This window comes from Mixophyes fleayi, chromosome 1, assembly GCF_038048845.1.
Source record: "Mixophyes fleayi isolate aMixFle1 chromosome 1, aMixFle1.hap1, whole genome shotgun sequence".
Classification (NCBI taxonomy): domain Eukaryota; kingdom Metazoa; phylum Chordata; class Amphibia; order Anura; family Limnodynastidae; genus Mixophyes; species Mixophyes fleayi.
This window is the reverse complement of record NC_134402.1, coordinates 171,311,499-171,327,168: the sequence shown is the minus strand read 5'-3', so window position 1 is coordinate 171,327,168 and position 15,670 is coordinate 171,311,499. Positions and strand designations below refer to the sequence as shown.

The following is a 15,670-nucleotide window of genomic DNA, read 5'->3' as shown; positions in this document are numbered from 1 at the left end:
TGTAAATGTTGCTCCACTGCATCTATTCACAATGACTTTCTAAAACCTTCAGATTGTTGTGGAGGAGTTCTTGGAAGACATCAATAACATGCTCAATTCTGGTGAGGTTCCTAACTTGTTTGAGAAGGACGAGCTGGAGTTTGTATTGGCAGCAACCAGACCAAAAGCAAAAGAAGCTGGTATACAGGAAGGAAACAGGGATGAGGTACATTTGCTTGAAAATATGTTTTCAGTGTAATTCACCATCAGTAAAGGTATATCAGCTTTAACCTATCACAGGTTAAATATGGAATGTCAAGTAGGATTCTTAAAACATACTATTTCACTAACAGTAGTAGCTCCCAAGTGTTTTGATGTTGTGACACACTTGCCATGTGGATATTTTGTGATGCACTAAAGTCACCCTAGTAAAACTTGAATCATAAATATTTATGAGTACAAGACCAAGTGAATTAATAGCAAAATAATTTCAGCTTCACTTAAAATATATACTTGACGTATTATCCCTCACCTTTTTTTTATCAATAATAGTTTTTGTTGAAAATTTTCAGTTTACATAGTATAAATGAAAACAAATAAAATGTAGGGAAGGGATGGGGAAGGGAAGGAAAATAATTAGGTACAGGTAGGCTTAAAGTACACAGAAATCAATCCAGCATTTACACTGTATACTTTGATGTATCAAACGCTTTACGTGTGACAACTTCACATTTACTTATATTGAGACCCTACTGCGAGGGGGTCCCTGGTGCAATTCCCATATCTTGAGAGGCTGGAAGCTGAGATATATAATCGTTCCATATAAACCATATCATAATGGGTGAGGATGCATCGGAGGAGTATGGGATGCCTAACGTTTCCATATCATAGCTTAATTGGGTTTTGGTTATTACCTTAGCAACATGGTGAAGGGAAGAAGATTTCCATGCTTGGGCAATCACTGCCCTAGTTGCTATGAATATGTGGCCAGCAACATACCGCTCTCCATGAGACAATAGCAATGGAAATAACTAAAAGTGCCACTTCTGGGGTAAAAGGTATTGGAGTCTTAATTACCTGGGGTACAATAGCATATACTGCAGTCCACAAACTATTGGCAATGGGGCAGCTCCAAAACATATGCATAATATCCCCCGTCCAACCACAATTCCGCCAGCAAGCCTTAGATTGTGTTGGCCACATTATATGGAGCCTATCAGGAGTTAGGTCTATGGAGTAGTTTTTAGAATATCTCGGAGTGGTTCAAGCACTTAGAGATTCTATGTGTATTTTGAAAGATTTGGTCCCATTGAATCTCATCTAATACTAAACCAAGGTTCCTTTCCCATGCATATTGAGAGGGCAGCTTCACCAATTCACTCCCGGAGTTGAGGAATGTGTACCAAAAAGAAATGGCCACCCTATTTGCCCCAGTCGTTAGTCTAGCAAGAATATGCGAAGGGAGAACTGTTGAGAACGTGATGAGGTTAACCAATGATGGACCTGTAGATATTTGTAAAAGTCCTGTTATCCCTCACCTTTTTGAAGACATTTCTGTCAACACTTCTCAGTGAATTACTGCATTTCTAAGATGACAATGATATACAGTGTAACACCATATACTTCCTCAGGTAGTCAATGTTTGAGAAGCTTGAGGACTGTAGAGCAGATGAGGTACAGGGGAGGGAGCACACTTTTTCCTGCATCTCCCATAACACTGCTAAGGAAGTGCATGGTCAACTCAGTGGCGGATCCAGGGGGAAGGGGGCGATCGCCCCCCCTAGCAGGGGCTTGCTGCCGGCGGCTGCACACTGTGCAGGTCCGTTCGGCAGTGATAATATGCTGCCCGGCTGCTCTGATTGTGTTTTAAACACAATCAGAGCAGCGGGACAGCACATTATCACTGCCGAACGGACCTGCACATATTGTGCAGCCACCGGCAGCCTTAGAAGTTAGAAAGGGGGCGGGGCTTAAGACACCCCCCCCCCCTATATCGCCCGGGGTAGAAAAAAATTCTAGATCCGCCCCTGGGTCAACTTCCTTTTTATGAGTCAACATACCCTTCTTCATGCAGTCACTATATGAGGAAAGCGTGACTGCTGCAGCACGTGGATGTACTGGATATGGAGGGTAGAAGATGGAGGGAAGTGGTGGTGTGCTGGGAGATTGGTGGTCACAGGGGCAAACACAGGATTTGTAGAGGGGGGTTTCCACACCATGCCACCAGTGGCGTGACCAGCATGCATGGGGGCGTGGCTAGAATTTTAGACAGTGCTTGGCTGCTCTCCAACTCTTCTTATCCCCATAATATACATGGGCAATGATGTGTGCACTACTGTTAGGTGCACGCAGCACTCCCTTTTCAAGCAGAGCCGTGTGAAGCAGGGGCAGGGTCTAACCACCTCAATTATACAGTGCCCCAGGCTTGGAGAGGGATTTCCAGGCACTAGGAACGCCCCCCCCCCCCCGCCCCCCTCGGTTTGCCTATGGGTCAGTACCACAGACGGGTCTCAGGTGACACTCGTAACACTAAAGTCCCTTGATTTAACACAATGTAACAGGCCCATATATATAGATTCACTTTCACATGTACAGTATGAATAGATTGGTAAAATTTGTATTTTCAATGTTTGTTTAGTTTTAATTCATCATCATGAAATTATGATACATAAGCAGTAAGTAATGCCTGTCCATAGTTTAGTGTAACCTCCTTCGAGCACAAATTTGTCTCTTAAGGGATTTGCTTTAATGATTTTTGAATATACCTATAGTCAAGCCAGGCGTATCTATAGAACATCGTCCTCAGCGTTAGAGTCTGTACAGCCACACGCCAATTAGATAAAGTAATTAGACTTGCCTGTCCTCAAGTAGGAATATCTAAAAATGGAGTTGAACAACCTAATAGAAGTTTGAACAGTAGTGTTTGAATCTTAATTTGAATAAGTATTAAATTGTGCTCCACAAAAATCACGTCATTTACTTTTATAAGATATTATTGAGTGAATTTATGATTTAATTGGACTTCTTGATCTGTTCAAAAGGACATCACTACATGGACTCTGCATTGATTCTGTTTAGCTACATAAAGATTATTAAATGTTATTAACAGTCGTTTTGCACATTAAATGGAATTACAGAATTTCTTCCATTACTTTTAATTTATACATTGATGATTGAAACTCCCTGTATGGTTTGTAGTGCACCTATTACGTTTTTTTGTTCAAATTATTCTGTTTGTAAACTAGGTATTTCAGTATTTTGTCAATCGAGTGCGTCAGAAGCTGCACATTGTGTTGTGTATGAGTCCAGTCGGAGAGGCGTTCAGAGCACGATGTCGTATGTTCCCATCACTTGTCAACTGTTGCACTATTGATTGGTTTGTGCAGGTTAGTATTTCTATTGAATATGCATTTTTTTAGAGTGATATGTGTAGTCTGAAAGCATGTAATCGGCTATTATTATTATTTCAGTCAGTATTTAAAAAGTACCAATTTCTTCAATTGTTTTGAACTATCCTTTTTCTGATGCCCAGTCAATTAGTTGTAGTCATTCACAACCTAATGCATGCTTGTTATTTAGAGGCATAACCAAAAATACTGTAGCACAATAATCACCTTGGGTCCGATTCATTAAGGATCTTAACTTAAGAAACTTTTTTTTTTAGTTTCCTGGACAAAACCATGTTACAATGCAAGGGGTGCAAATTAGTATTCTGTTTTGCACATAAGTTAAATACTGACTGTTTTTTCATGTAGCACACAAATATCAACTTTAAATTTCAGTGTACAAATAAGCTATCAAGTATTTGTGTGCTACATGAAAAAACAGTCAGTTTCTTAAGTTAAGATCCTTAATGAATCAGGCCCCTTATTCCACACTGTTTTTCTAGTTCTGCTAGTTTTTCTGTGAGATGTACTGATCTCAACACAAATGCTTTTACTGCATTCTTAAACTTTTCTAATCCGTAAAAATAAAATCTACAAACACAATTAATGACATCAATAATTTATTAGTATCTCTTAACAGCATTACATGTCAATCTCATTTACGCCAGAGGATTTAATACTTTGCATTCTGAAAAAATATCACATATTTTCAATATTTCAAATGCAAGTTAAACAGAATCGTATTTCAAGTGCATGAAGGAATATGTTTGATTTTTGATGCTTTTATATGGATATTTGAAACTGCCCTGGGAAACATTTTCAATTGTAAAGTAACATCATTGATTCTAATTTACTTAAGCAAATATTATTACAAAGAAGTTTTGTGATTTCATTTCCCCCTGGTTTTACTTGCAGTGGCCTAGAGAAGCTCTGCTCTCCGTTTCGCAAACGTTTTTTACCAATGTTGACCTTGGCAACGAAGAGATGAAGGAGAAGTTCTCTGAAATGTGTGTGGAGATTCACATGAGTGTCACTGAAATGGCTGAACGATACTATGCAGAACTCAGGAGACGATACTACACTACTCCCACCTCATATCTAGAGTTAATTAACGTTTATCTGTCCATGTTAGGTGAAAAAAGGAAACAGCTTATTTCGGTGAGACCTAAGTTATATTCAGTAATATACATGTTTCTTCCATGTTCTATTTAGTTTTTAGTTTTTATCGTGAATGACTATCCAAATATTTGGATTAGAGATGTTCACTGACCCCCGTGTTCTGGTTTTGTTTTTTTTCTGGATTAACGTCGTGTTTTGCTTTTGGCAAAACCTCCCCTTGCGGTTTTGGTTTTGTTTTTGGATCCCTATTTTTTCTAAAATCACATAATTTTGCTTTTTCCCCGCACATTATTATTAACCTCAATAACACGAATTTCAAGTCATTTGCAGTCAATTTGGACCATCTCATAGGTCACAATATTATTTTCAGACACTTTCAAACAAAGACTGCAGCGACCTGACTGGATGTAAGCGACAGAGCAATGACTCAAACACACGGCAGTTCATAGTACATCTAGGAAATATTGTCACACAGCAGTGTCAGTAAAGAAAAGTGGTGCAAGATGGAATTGTCCTTGGATAATGAAATCAGTTATGGCCTATTTGATCGCTCCACCTGTTCCTTTGATAACTGTGCATGCATGCTTTTATCAGACCCAGACCAATCCAGGGTGCCAGACAATGCACTAAAAAGAGCCATTGTAATTCACAGCAAAAAGAAAGTTCATCACTAAGCTTCGAATCAGCCCCAATTCACAAAAAATGTTAATATAGTTAGGTACTTTTTACGTAAAGTGCAGATTGCAAACACTTTGTACAATACTGATGAAACAGCAGCAAAGTGGAAGGTAATACATATACACGTCTATTTAGACATCCATGCTTACATTACTTCTGCAAGCAACATTGTTCTTTGTTAATAAAACTGTTGTCTTTATACCATTCAAAAAAATTAAAAATAATCCTCCACCATTCTTTGGATGTTGATAGTTGATAGTAGGATCAGGTGGAGATACAGCAGGGGTGTCAATAATTCTGGTCAATTGTTTAACAGTAGACAAAACCAAATGTCAAAATGTTGTACTGAGTCATCTGCATCATCAATAGGTGTCTCAGGTTTCTGCAAAGCACACAACAGTATATAGCACATGTAGGTAACATTGGCACACAGCGGTAGCTGAAAGGAAAAGTGGTGCAAGTTGGAATTGTCCTTGGGCCCTCCCACCCAACCTTATATTGGATCTTAAAAAGGACATGCACACTTTAGCAAACCAAGCACTTCAGCGACAAGGAGTGCCACTTTTGAGGCTGATGTGCTTGGTTTGTTTGGGCCCCCACAGAACAAGCTAACAATGGGCTTAAGGCACCTAAGGTAACAGTGCTGTTAATGAACTCTGCTGTGGCAAGATGTTGTCATTATCCTCAGCCTCATCCTCACCCTGGTGTTGTGGGTGTAGATTGCAGGTGTTGGGATCTAACTGAGAGAAGGGACGTAGCTGACGATGGCATAACATGGAGGAGGTTCCTAGTTGGTTAAGGTCCCTACCTCTACTGACTGTGGCTTTACAAACACTACAAATGGCTAGACAACTATTGTCAGGATTTGGGTAAAAATAATCACACACATAAGAGGTGGATTTTTTGGTCTTATGCCCAGGCATGTCAATGGCCTTCTTCTTATTACGTGCAAGAACTGCTACCACTGGTGCAGGGCTTACACAAACAACATCATCCTCATCAACATCCTTATTAGGGCCCTCGTCAGCTACACAAATATCCCCCTCAACCTGTTGCAATTCCAAAGTGGAATCCTCAATTTGTGTATCACCATCTACACTTGGGCTGTTCATGCACACATCTGCAGAAATGCTGAAAGGGGCCTTCTTTATGGGTACACTAACAGACAGGTCAGGATTACACATAGCACTCGTGGATAGACTCTCCTCAGGGATTTGTGTCATTTCTCAATCTGAACATACATTTTCCTCTAATGCCTTACTGTTTTCTTCCAGCTCGGCTTTTACACGTAAAAGTATTTGGACACCGCTTTTGTAGTGCAAATGACAAGGTCTTGCTTGGTCATGACTGACCTTACAAGAAGATGCCTCAGTGACAGTTGCAGAACTAGCACTCATAGAGAAAGGCGAAGGCCTCATTCTTTCTTTGCCACCGCATGTGTAGAATGGCATGTTGGCAATTTTATTTTTTTCTGCAGATAACTTTGCTTGGATTACAGATCTATTTTTCTTGACCAAGGTAAAAGGTTTTTTTTTTACATTTTTGTTTCTCTGATTTAAAAACACTATGCACTTTAACATAGGGTTTAGTTGATGACGTAGAGAGATTACTGTCATCATGACTGGCGCCAGCAGCTGCTTGGTGCTCCTGGTCTTCTGTGTACTAGGGGTGTGCACCGGCCACTTTTAGTGTTTTATGTTTTGGGTTCTGATTAGCTTGAGGTTTTGGGTTCTGATTGGCTTTGGCAAAACACCCCACTCAAGGTTTTGGTTCTGATTTAGGGTTTTGGGTTCTGATTTTTTTTTTAAAAAGCATAAAAAGTGCTAAAAAACAGGGTTTTTTTTGTTTTTTTTTCACTCCTACGCTATTATTAACCTCAATAACATAAAATAACAATCATTTCCACTAATTTCCAGTCTATTCTGAACACCTCACACCTGACAATATTGTTTTTAGGCCAAAAGGTTGCACCGAGGTAGCTGGATGTCTAAGCTAAGCGACAGAAGTGGGCGGCACAAACACGTGGCCCATCTAGTAGTGGCACTGCAGTGGCAGACAGGATGGCAGTTTGAAAAACTAGGCCCCAAAGAGCACATAATGCCAAAAAAAGAGGTGCAAGATGGAATTGTCCTTGGGCCCTCCCACCCACCCTTATGTTGTTGAAATAGGACATGCGCACTTTAACAAACCAATCATTTCAGCCACAGGGCCTACAAAACTGTGGCTGAAATGATTGGTTTGTTTGGACCCCTACAAAACGAGCTGGCAAAGAAAAAAAAGAGGTGCAAGATGGAATTGTCCTTGGGACCTCCCACCAACCCTTTAGTTTTTGGAAAAAGAACATGCACACTTTAACAAACCAATCATTTCAGCGACAGGGCCTACCAAACTACTGTGGCTGAAATGATTGGTTTGTTTGGGCCCCAACACAAAAAAAGCTATTCATCTCTCCCTGTACAAACTAAACTGGCTCTACTGAGGCAAGATGTCATCCTCATCCTCATCCTCTGATTCCTCGCCCCTTCAGTGTGTACTTCCTCATCCTCACAGATTATCAATTCGTCTCCGCTGGACTCCACAATCACCGGTCCCTCTGTAGTCTCAGGAGGCCATTGCTGGTCTTGATTGAAGAATTGGAGGGGGGGACAAGTACTAATATTTCTTGACTGCAGGAACAGTGAACGTAGTTTAATATTGCAGTACTAATTTTTCTGGACTGCAGGAACAGTGACGTAGTTATATATTGCAGTAGTATTTTTTTTATACTGCAGGAACAGTGAACGTAGTTAGATATTGCAGTACAATTTTTTTTATACTTTTTTTATACCAATGGACTTAGCAGGAGAGAGCACAGGACACAGAACCACTGGACTCAGCAGGACAGAGCACTGGACAAAGCACCACTGGACTCAGCAGGACAGAGCACAGGACACAGCACCACTGGACTGAGCAGGACACAGCACAGCACAGCACAGCACGAGAAAGAGCAGGACAGAGGACCACCTAACACACCCTCCCTCTTCCCTGATCAATGGCCGAGTGAAGATGGCGGCGGCAAGCGGGGAATTTATAGAATCCGAGTATCGCGAGATCCGACGGCGGGATTTGGACTCATAGCCTCGTTTTCAGTTTTTCTCAGCGCTGGAAATACCCGAACAGTGCTCGGATCGCCCTCGGATCCGCACTGTTCGGGTGGGCTCGGATTGCGATAATCCGAGTCCGCTCATCCCTGCTGTGTACTGCTGTGAATCCATTTTAATAACACAGTACAATGTGACTGCAGATTAAGAACAACATTGTCAGCCCTATTATTTCTATTTCAGCAATGACAATTGGCAATAGAGTAATGGAGCTCTCCTCTTTGTGTTTTGCCTATATAACACAGTACATTGTGATTGAATATTTAGAAGACCAAGCCTGCCAGCCCTATTATTTCTATTTCAGCAATGACAATCAGCAATGTAGCTCTCGTCTTTGTGTTTTACCTATATAACACAGTACAATGTGACTGCAGATGTAGAAGACCAAACCTGCCAGCCCTATTATTTGTATTTCAGCAATGACAATTAGCAATGGAGCTCTCCTCCTTGTGTTTTACCTATATAACACAGTACAATGTGACTGCAGACCAAGCCTGTCAGCCCTATTATTTGTATTTCAGCAATGACAATTAGCAATGGAGCAATGAACCTCTCCTCTTTGTATGTTACCTAAATAACACAGTACAATGTGACTACAGATTTAGAAGACCATGCCTGCCAGACCTATTATTTGTATTTCAGCAATGACAATTAGCAATGAAGCTCTCCTCTTTGTATGTTACCTAAATAACACAGTACAATGTGACTACAGATTTAGAAGACCATGCCTGCCAGACCTATTATTTGTATTTCAGCAATGACAATTAGCAATGGAGCTCTCCTCTTTGTATGTTACCTATATAACACAGTACAATGTGACTGCATCTTTAGAAGACCTTGCCTACCAGACCTATTATTTGTATTTCAGCATAGACAATTAGCAATGAAGCAATGGAGCTCTCCTCTTTGTATGTTACCTATATAACACAGTACAATTTGATTGCAGATTTAGAGGACCAAGCCTGCCAGACCTATTATTTCTATTTCTATGGGCACATATAACACAAACACAAACTACTGTTCAATGAATGGGTTATTTTTGCTAGGTCTCACATAAATAATAATAATAATACTACAGAAGTGTCTCTACTTTATAAAGCACTAGACATCATTTATACAAACACACACAAAGTGAGGCTAATAAATGTATAACTTCATTTAAATCCTATCTGTAATATGAGTGAGTGATGATTTTATCATTTAAGATGGTGATATAGATAAATGATCCCGATATTGTCGCATGTGTGCCCCAACATAAGTGCAATGTCTTCAAAGTATAAAGTCAAAGCACATGTATAAAATTGCAAAGATAGATTTAATTGTAAACATTGCAGCACTTTACCAAAACCAATTGGAAAATTAAAATCATAAGATGCATTTGTAAGGTTTTCAATTATGCATTTCACTTAATAATCCTTCTTGCATCTTTTATTTATGTGAAGTATATAAAATGTCTGTTTTTTACAGTAGGCTAACCATTCATACCCAAGAGTAATTCTGCTCCATCTGTTTTCTGCTCCTTGAGCCTTGTATGTGTAATTCAAACATGGAATAAAATAGAACTAAATAGAACAAGAATACAGACAGTTCTGACAAGGAATATAGTTTTGACTTTGGTTTTGCTCTTATAATTAAAATGTAATACTTTCACCGCACCAAGGGCTAGATTTACTAAGCTGCGGGTTTGAAAAACTGGAGATGTTGCCTATAGCAACCAATCAGATTCTAGCTTTCATTTATTTAGTACTTTCTACAAAATGACAGCTAGTATCTGATTGGTTGCTATAGGCAACATCCCCACTTTTTCAAACCCACAGCTTAGTAAATCTAGCCCCAAGTCTTTCCTATATGGGTAGGGCCCTCTCTCCTAGTGTTTTCTTTAAATAATTATGTGGGCTTTTATTATGTAATTATGTAAATGTTGATGTTTGTAGTTATGTAATTTTGTTATTTATTTAAACCCCCCCGTGCACAGTGCTGTGAACCCCTTGTGGCGCCTTAGAAATAAAAAATAATAATATCTATTTTTGCCATGATATTTTTAAAGCTTGGTCGAACTCACCACCGATGGTAAATCATGACTTATGCAAAATATGTCACTGAGATCTCTGCCTTTATCCCTCAAGTGCAGTTTCTAATTTAAGTGCTTTTGATTTCTGTTTGTTTTGTGTTTATATACACCCTGGATATCTTAATTAATAGTATGCATGACAAATTCTTCAGCTTACCTTAAACCGGAAAGTGTAATGATCTGGTTATTGGTGTTCTGATGTCAGAATCCACACTTCCGCAGGACAGGTCACCTAGGTTTATCCAACATCTACAAAGTTTAATTAGCAGTATGAATTTATTAACTGCTGCCAGAGAAGTTTCTATGATTCACACATGTATTTTGTTTATCACACTTTTTTTTTTTTTTAGGCCCGTGACCGTGTAAAGAATGGATTAACCAAGCTGTTGGAGACAAACGAGCTTGTTGATAAAATGAAAATAGAGCTGTCTGCTTTAGAGCCGGTGCTTAAGCAGAAATCTGTAGATGTGGATACCTTAATGGAGAAATTGTCAATAGATCAGGAAAATGCAGATCAGGTAAGTATTGTAAATACCTTCAGTTCTAAAACTTTTCTCAGGCTTCTGACTGTTTGAATGCTTCTTGTATAACATTACTTTTGTTAATCCAGTGTTTTTTGGGGGGCACCCCAACTAAAATTATAAAATACTGAATTATTTGTTTTTTAAATAAATATTTTTTAATTTTTATATATTGATATTTTTATGTGTACTGTAGACTGTAATTCAAAATCTCAGTGTATATAGGTTAATGCAAAATGTAATATATTTATTGATCACATATCAAATTAATTGAATTATTATATATGATCAATAAAAGTATTTTAATATGGATGAAACAATGTAAACTCTCATTTGTTAAGTATCTTGAGCATATTAATACGTGAGGTGTGCAATTCATCTGCTCCCCTTCGCTTTTATTTATACTGGTCAAAGGTCTTAATGACTAATATATAAACAGCCCTATCCTAAAATGGCTTTGCTAATAGGCAGTGTCCTGGGTATGACATTAGTTGACACTTAACACAGGACCTTGCATTATGGTGGGACCTGTTTTTATCTCAAATTCTTGACGCAAATCCAATTAGTATTAATCCTTTTATCATTCAACTTGCAGTGATTTTCCACTCCATGTGACAGCTATGCTTTTTACCTTGGCAGGTGCGATGCATTGTTAAAGAAGATGAGGCAATTGCCAAAGTTAAAGCAGAAGAGACTCAGGCAATTGCCGATGATGCCCAGAGAGACCTTGATGAGGCCATGCCTGCTCTAGAAGCTGCAAATAAAGCTTTGGACTCTTTGGATAAAGCAGACATATCTGAAATCAGAGTGTTCACTAAACCACCAGATTTAGTCATGACAGTTATGGAAGCCATAAGCATTCTACTAAATGCAAAGTAAGGAATGCATAGTCATAATTCTGACCTACTATAACATATTTAATAATCTGACACATAGAATGGGTAACATATAAATTAATAAATATAACTGGTTGCTTTGAATATATTCCATTTTATTTTAATGTAATCATTTATATATCAGATATATGTTACACAATATACATATTTTTGCTAATATTTGAATGTCCTAACTATTATTTTTGTTGTTGCTGCATAATATAAAATAGTTCCTGAATAACATAGCCCCCATAAGTAGTGAGAGAAGTTGTTTTCCAGCCAAGGCAAAGTGGCTCCCCATTTACTGTTCTGACCACTACTAGTCACACATTATACCTAATGGTATCCACACAAACTAAATTTTGCAGGTGACATTACACTGTATCAGAAGTAAGTCTCACATATTATTCCAACAGTGACCTACACAATATACCAGTAAAATTTCCTGCCCCACACAGTATACCAGCACCGTGATCCCTTGCCAAGATTATTCCTGTTATCAGTATACAATACAGAACCAATTCACTGCTGGCTAGTAAAGAATATAGAGCCCATTCTCTACTTTCTCATGTACAATGCAGAAACCATTACTTGGTACTGTATTATAAAGATCCCATTCTCTGGTGACTGGCTAATATAATGCAGGCCCATTACCTGTTCTACACAAATCAAAGTCTATTCCTTAGTGGCCAGGTATAGATTACAGCCTAGTCGCTTGTGGCTATTATAGATTACAGAGGCCATTCCCTGTTGACTAGTATACAGCGTAGAGCTCATTCTCTAGTGGTCAGTGTATAAAGCAGAGCGCATAGTGCTCAGTGTTCAGTGTTGAAACCATAGCCTGGTGGCTAGTGCTCAGTGTAGAACCCATTTTATTTTGGCCAGTGTACAGTTCCCTAGTGGCCAGTGTGCAATGCAAAGACCAATGTCTGTGCCCTAGCAGGGCCTGATTAAGGATTCCGGCCACCCTAGGCTAATAAACCCGCATTGCCCCCCCCCCACCCAAATCATTAAAGGAAAACTCAGGAGTTTTCTCCATCATGCAAATTAGACAGATTCTCTAACCTGTTCTTGCTGTTCTTTCCTGCTTGTTCTTACAGCTTTGTTGTCATTTAGCTGTCTTCTGCAAAGTTTGGGTCCTTTTTTGCAAATGTGCAAAAATTGTATTTTACTGCAAAATGTTAACAAACCTTGAATGATTAGGCTCTTTAGAGAGCATCCTCATGAACGCCACACAATACATAGATCAAGTCCCCCACCAACCATTTCATCACACCACAGTGACCAATTCATTATCCTTCTAGCAATTTCATCAACCACTTCCCTAGTCATTTCATCACCCACTCCCAAAGTCATTTCATAACCTACCCCCATTCATTTCATTACCTACCCCCCCTCCCAGTCATTTCATTACCTACTCCCACCAACCAATTCATCACCTACCCACCCAGGCAAATCATCACCTAACCCCTAAGATAATTCATTCCCCCCCCCCCCCAGAAAATTCATCATCCAACTCAGCTCTCCCCACATACCTTCCACTTTCCCATTAAGAGGATTTATGCATAAATGTCACTTTTCCCCTGTGGTCAATTCATGACAGCCCCCAGCCTTCACCACCCCCTACCAGCTTCCCCCACGAAGAGCACATGTCTCTTACCTTCCTCTCCAGCAGCAATTTTCAGGCTCTGCTTCTCCTTATTCTGTTCTCCAGCATTGCAGAAATCTTCTTCTTTATGGACAGCAAATCCAACTGCTGTTAGACGCGTGTCAGTGTGGACAGCTCTAGTCTAGTGAGACCAGACTAGGGACTGTGGCCAAATCAATGGGCAACTGACAGTCGGAATTTCTGACAGGGCTGCCTGTCCGTGATAGTAAGGTTAAGGTAGAAACAGTCCTTGCGTGGAGAGGCTCTGGGGTGTGTTTGGGTCCCTTGAGGGAGCGTACTGTTTACCATGCATCTGCCTCAGTCTGGTTCTTGCCACACATCAGTTTATTCCCCTGACACTCATCCCTGCAATTATTAACCTTAGGTAAATATTCCCTCAGAAATAACTTTATTTCGCATTTTACAAATTATTTAAAATTTATCCAACCTAATTTTATCCATAGTTCATTAACCTTGATGACAGATTATATTAATTGTAAATATTATACCACAACAAGGCTAATTGTTGTTGCAAGTGTTATTTGCCTAATTACTGTACATTGCTGGTTCTCTTTAGGCCGGATTGGACAGCAGCAAAACAACTTTTGGGAGATTCCAATTTCCTCAAAAGGCTTCTAGAATATGACAAAGAAAACATAAAGCCTCAGATTTTGCTGAAACTTCAGAAATACATTACAAATCCTGATTTTGTACCAGAAAAGGTGGAAAGGGTGTCCAAAGCATGCCGATCCATGTGTATGTGGGTCAGAGCTATGGATTTGTATTCTAAAGTGGTAAAGGAAGTTGAACCAAAAAAACAAAAGCTGGCAGCTGCACAGGTACGGTTTGCAATCTATTTCACATATAATATGTTGACATACTTTGAAAAACATAGGGTAAACATCATATATCAGTACTCAAACTTTATAGATTTCCTGTCATCCTAGAAATACTGAAAAAGTAAACCTAAAAATAATTTCTTTAATGTTTGGAACACAGTGGATGGCTTTTATGGCTTTCTATAGCTGTCTTTTCTTGTAGTCACGGTACAATATGGGCCTAACAGTCCTTATGCCTTGGACCATTTTATGCTTGTTTTGGTCAATTAGTGACATCATCCCACAGCATACAACGTTACAGAAGATAGTGGATGGTGCAGTATTGTTAGAGATATATTTACAGTTGATTATTGTGCCACTGCCATTATATGGCTCTTTAGATTATATGAGAATCAGATGTGTTTAGCATTCACAATGGTTTCCTTTTTCTTTAGGCTGAGCTCGATGCTACAATGACCACTCTCCGAGAGAAACAAAGGAAATTAAAAGATGTTGAAGAACAAATAAATAAGCTGCAGGAACAGTTTGATAAAAGCTTTGGGGAAAAAGAAAGCCTTTGTAAGCACTACAATTTTCATTTTGTTTGTACACATTACAGTACTTTAAAGGTTACTAATCAAAAAATAGGTGGATGTGCAGCACATTTAGGGGCATATTTATGTAGCACGGCATAATATGAAAGATAGTTCAATCCTTATCAATGTGATAAGGATTGAAAACTATCTTACATATTTATCAAAAAACTTTAGCAGGGACAGCAGTCACTGTAAACTGCTGTCCCTGTGAAGTTTATCACTTTTCCACTGCCTGGTCACTGTGAAGAAACTTGCGATGACAGAATTTTCCTTGAACTCCTAATGCACATGCCCCAATCAATACGCACAGAGACTATAACAGCGACGAACTGTTATCATGTGACAGGGAGGGACCTCATGATCCCGCCACACATGCGCTGCCCAGCTCTGCATCAACCGGTGTCCATTACCTGGAAAAAAAAGAGATTTTCGGCGATTGACAAATAGCGTTACTCAGCAGTCCACATACACTTTTAGCAGTGTCCCCCCCCGATATTGTTGGTCTCAGCCCTGCTAGTCCCAGCCCTGTCCCAACCCTAGAAGCACTAGGGTTGGTATTACTGCTTGTAGGGGGGTGGGGGCATTTTGACTGTCAACTTTACAGCCCTGGACACATTTTACATGTTGACATTTTAACTGTGTTGACCTTTTGAACATGTAGACATTATGACCGTGTCAACCTTATGACATTTTGGTGTAAACATGTTCACAGTAGACATTTTCACTGCCGACTTCTCATTCCCAACCTCTTTATTGCTATAAAATGAAAACAAAAATAAGTAAGTCCATTACTGAAGACAAAAATATCCCCCTTCCAGCTTGCCATATGGGAGACAACA

The 15,670-nt window shown here is 39.3% G+C and overlaps 1 protein-coding gene across 1 annotated transcript in view; it reads left to right on the top strand.

Annotated features, from left to right (window-relative positions):
- The window catches only part of DNAH6 (dynein axonemal heavy chain 6), a 218,960-nt gene that overhangs the window by 115,078 nt on the left and 88,212 nt on the right, over positions 1–15,670 (top strand). The window contains exons 46-52 of the mRNA XM_075199102.1: positions 53–205; positions 3,225–3,365; positions 4,281–4,523; positions 10,724–10,891; positions 11,534–11,769; positions 13,995–14,256; positions 14,691–14,814. Coding sequence (XP_075055203.1) covers positions 53–205; positions 3,225–3,365; positions 4,281–4,523; positions 10,724–10,891; positions 11,534–11,769; positions 13,995–14,256; positions 14,691–14,814 — 1,327 coding nt within the window. The remainder of the gene's footprint in view (positions 1–52; positions 206–3,224; positions 3,366–4,280; positions 4,524–10,723; positions 10,892–11,533; positions 11,770–13,994; positions 14,257–14,690; positions 14,815–15,670) is intronic.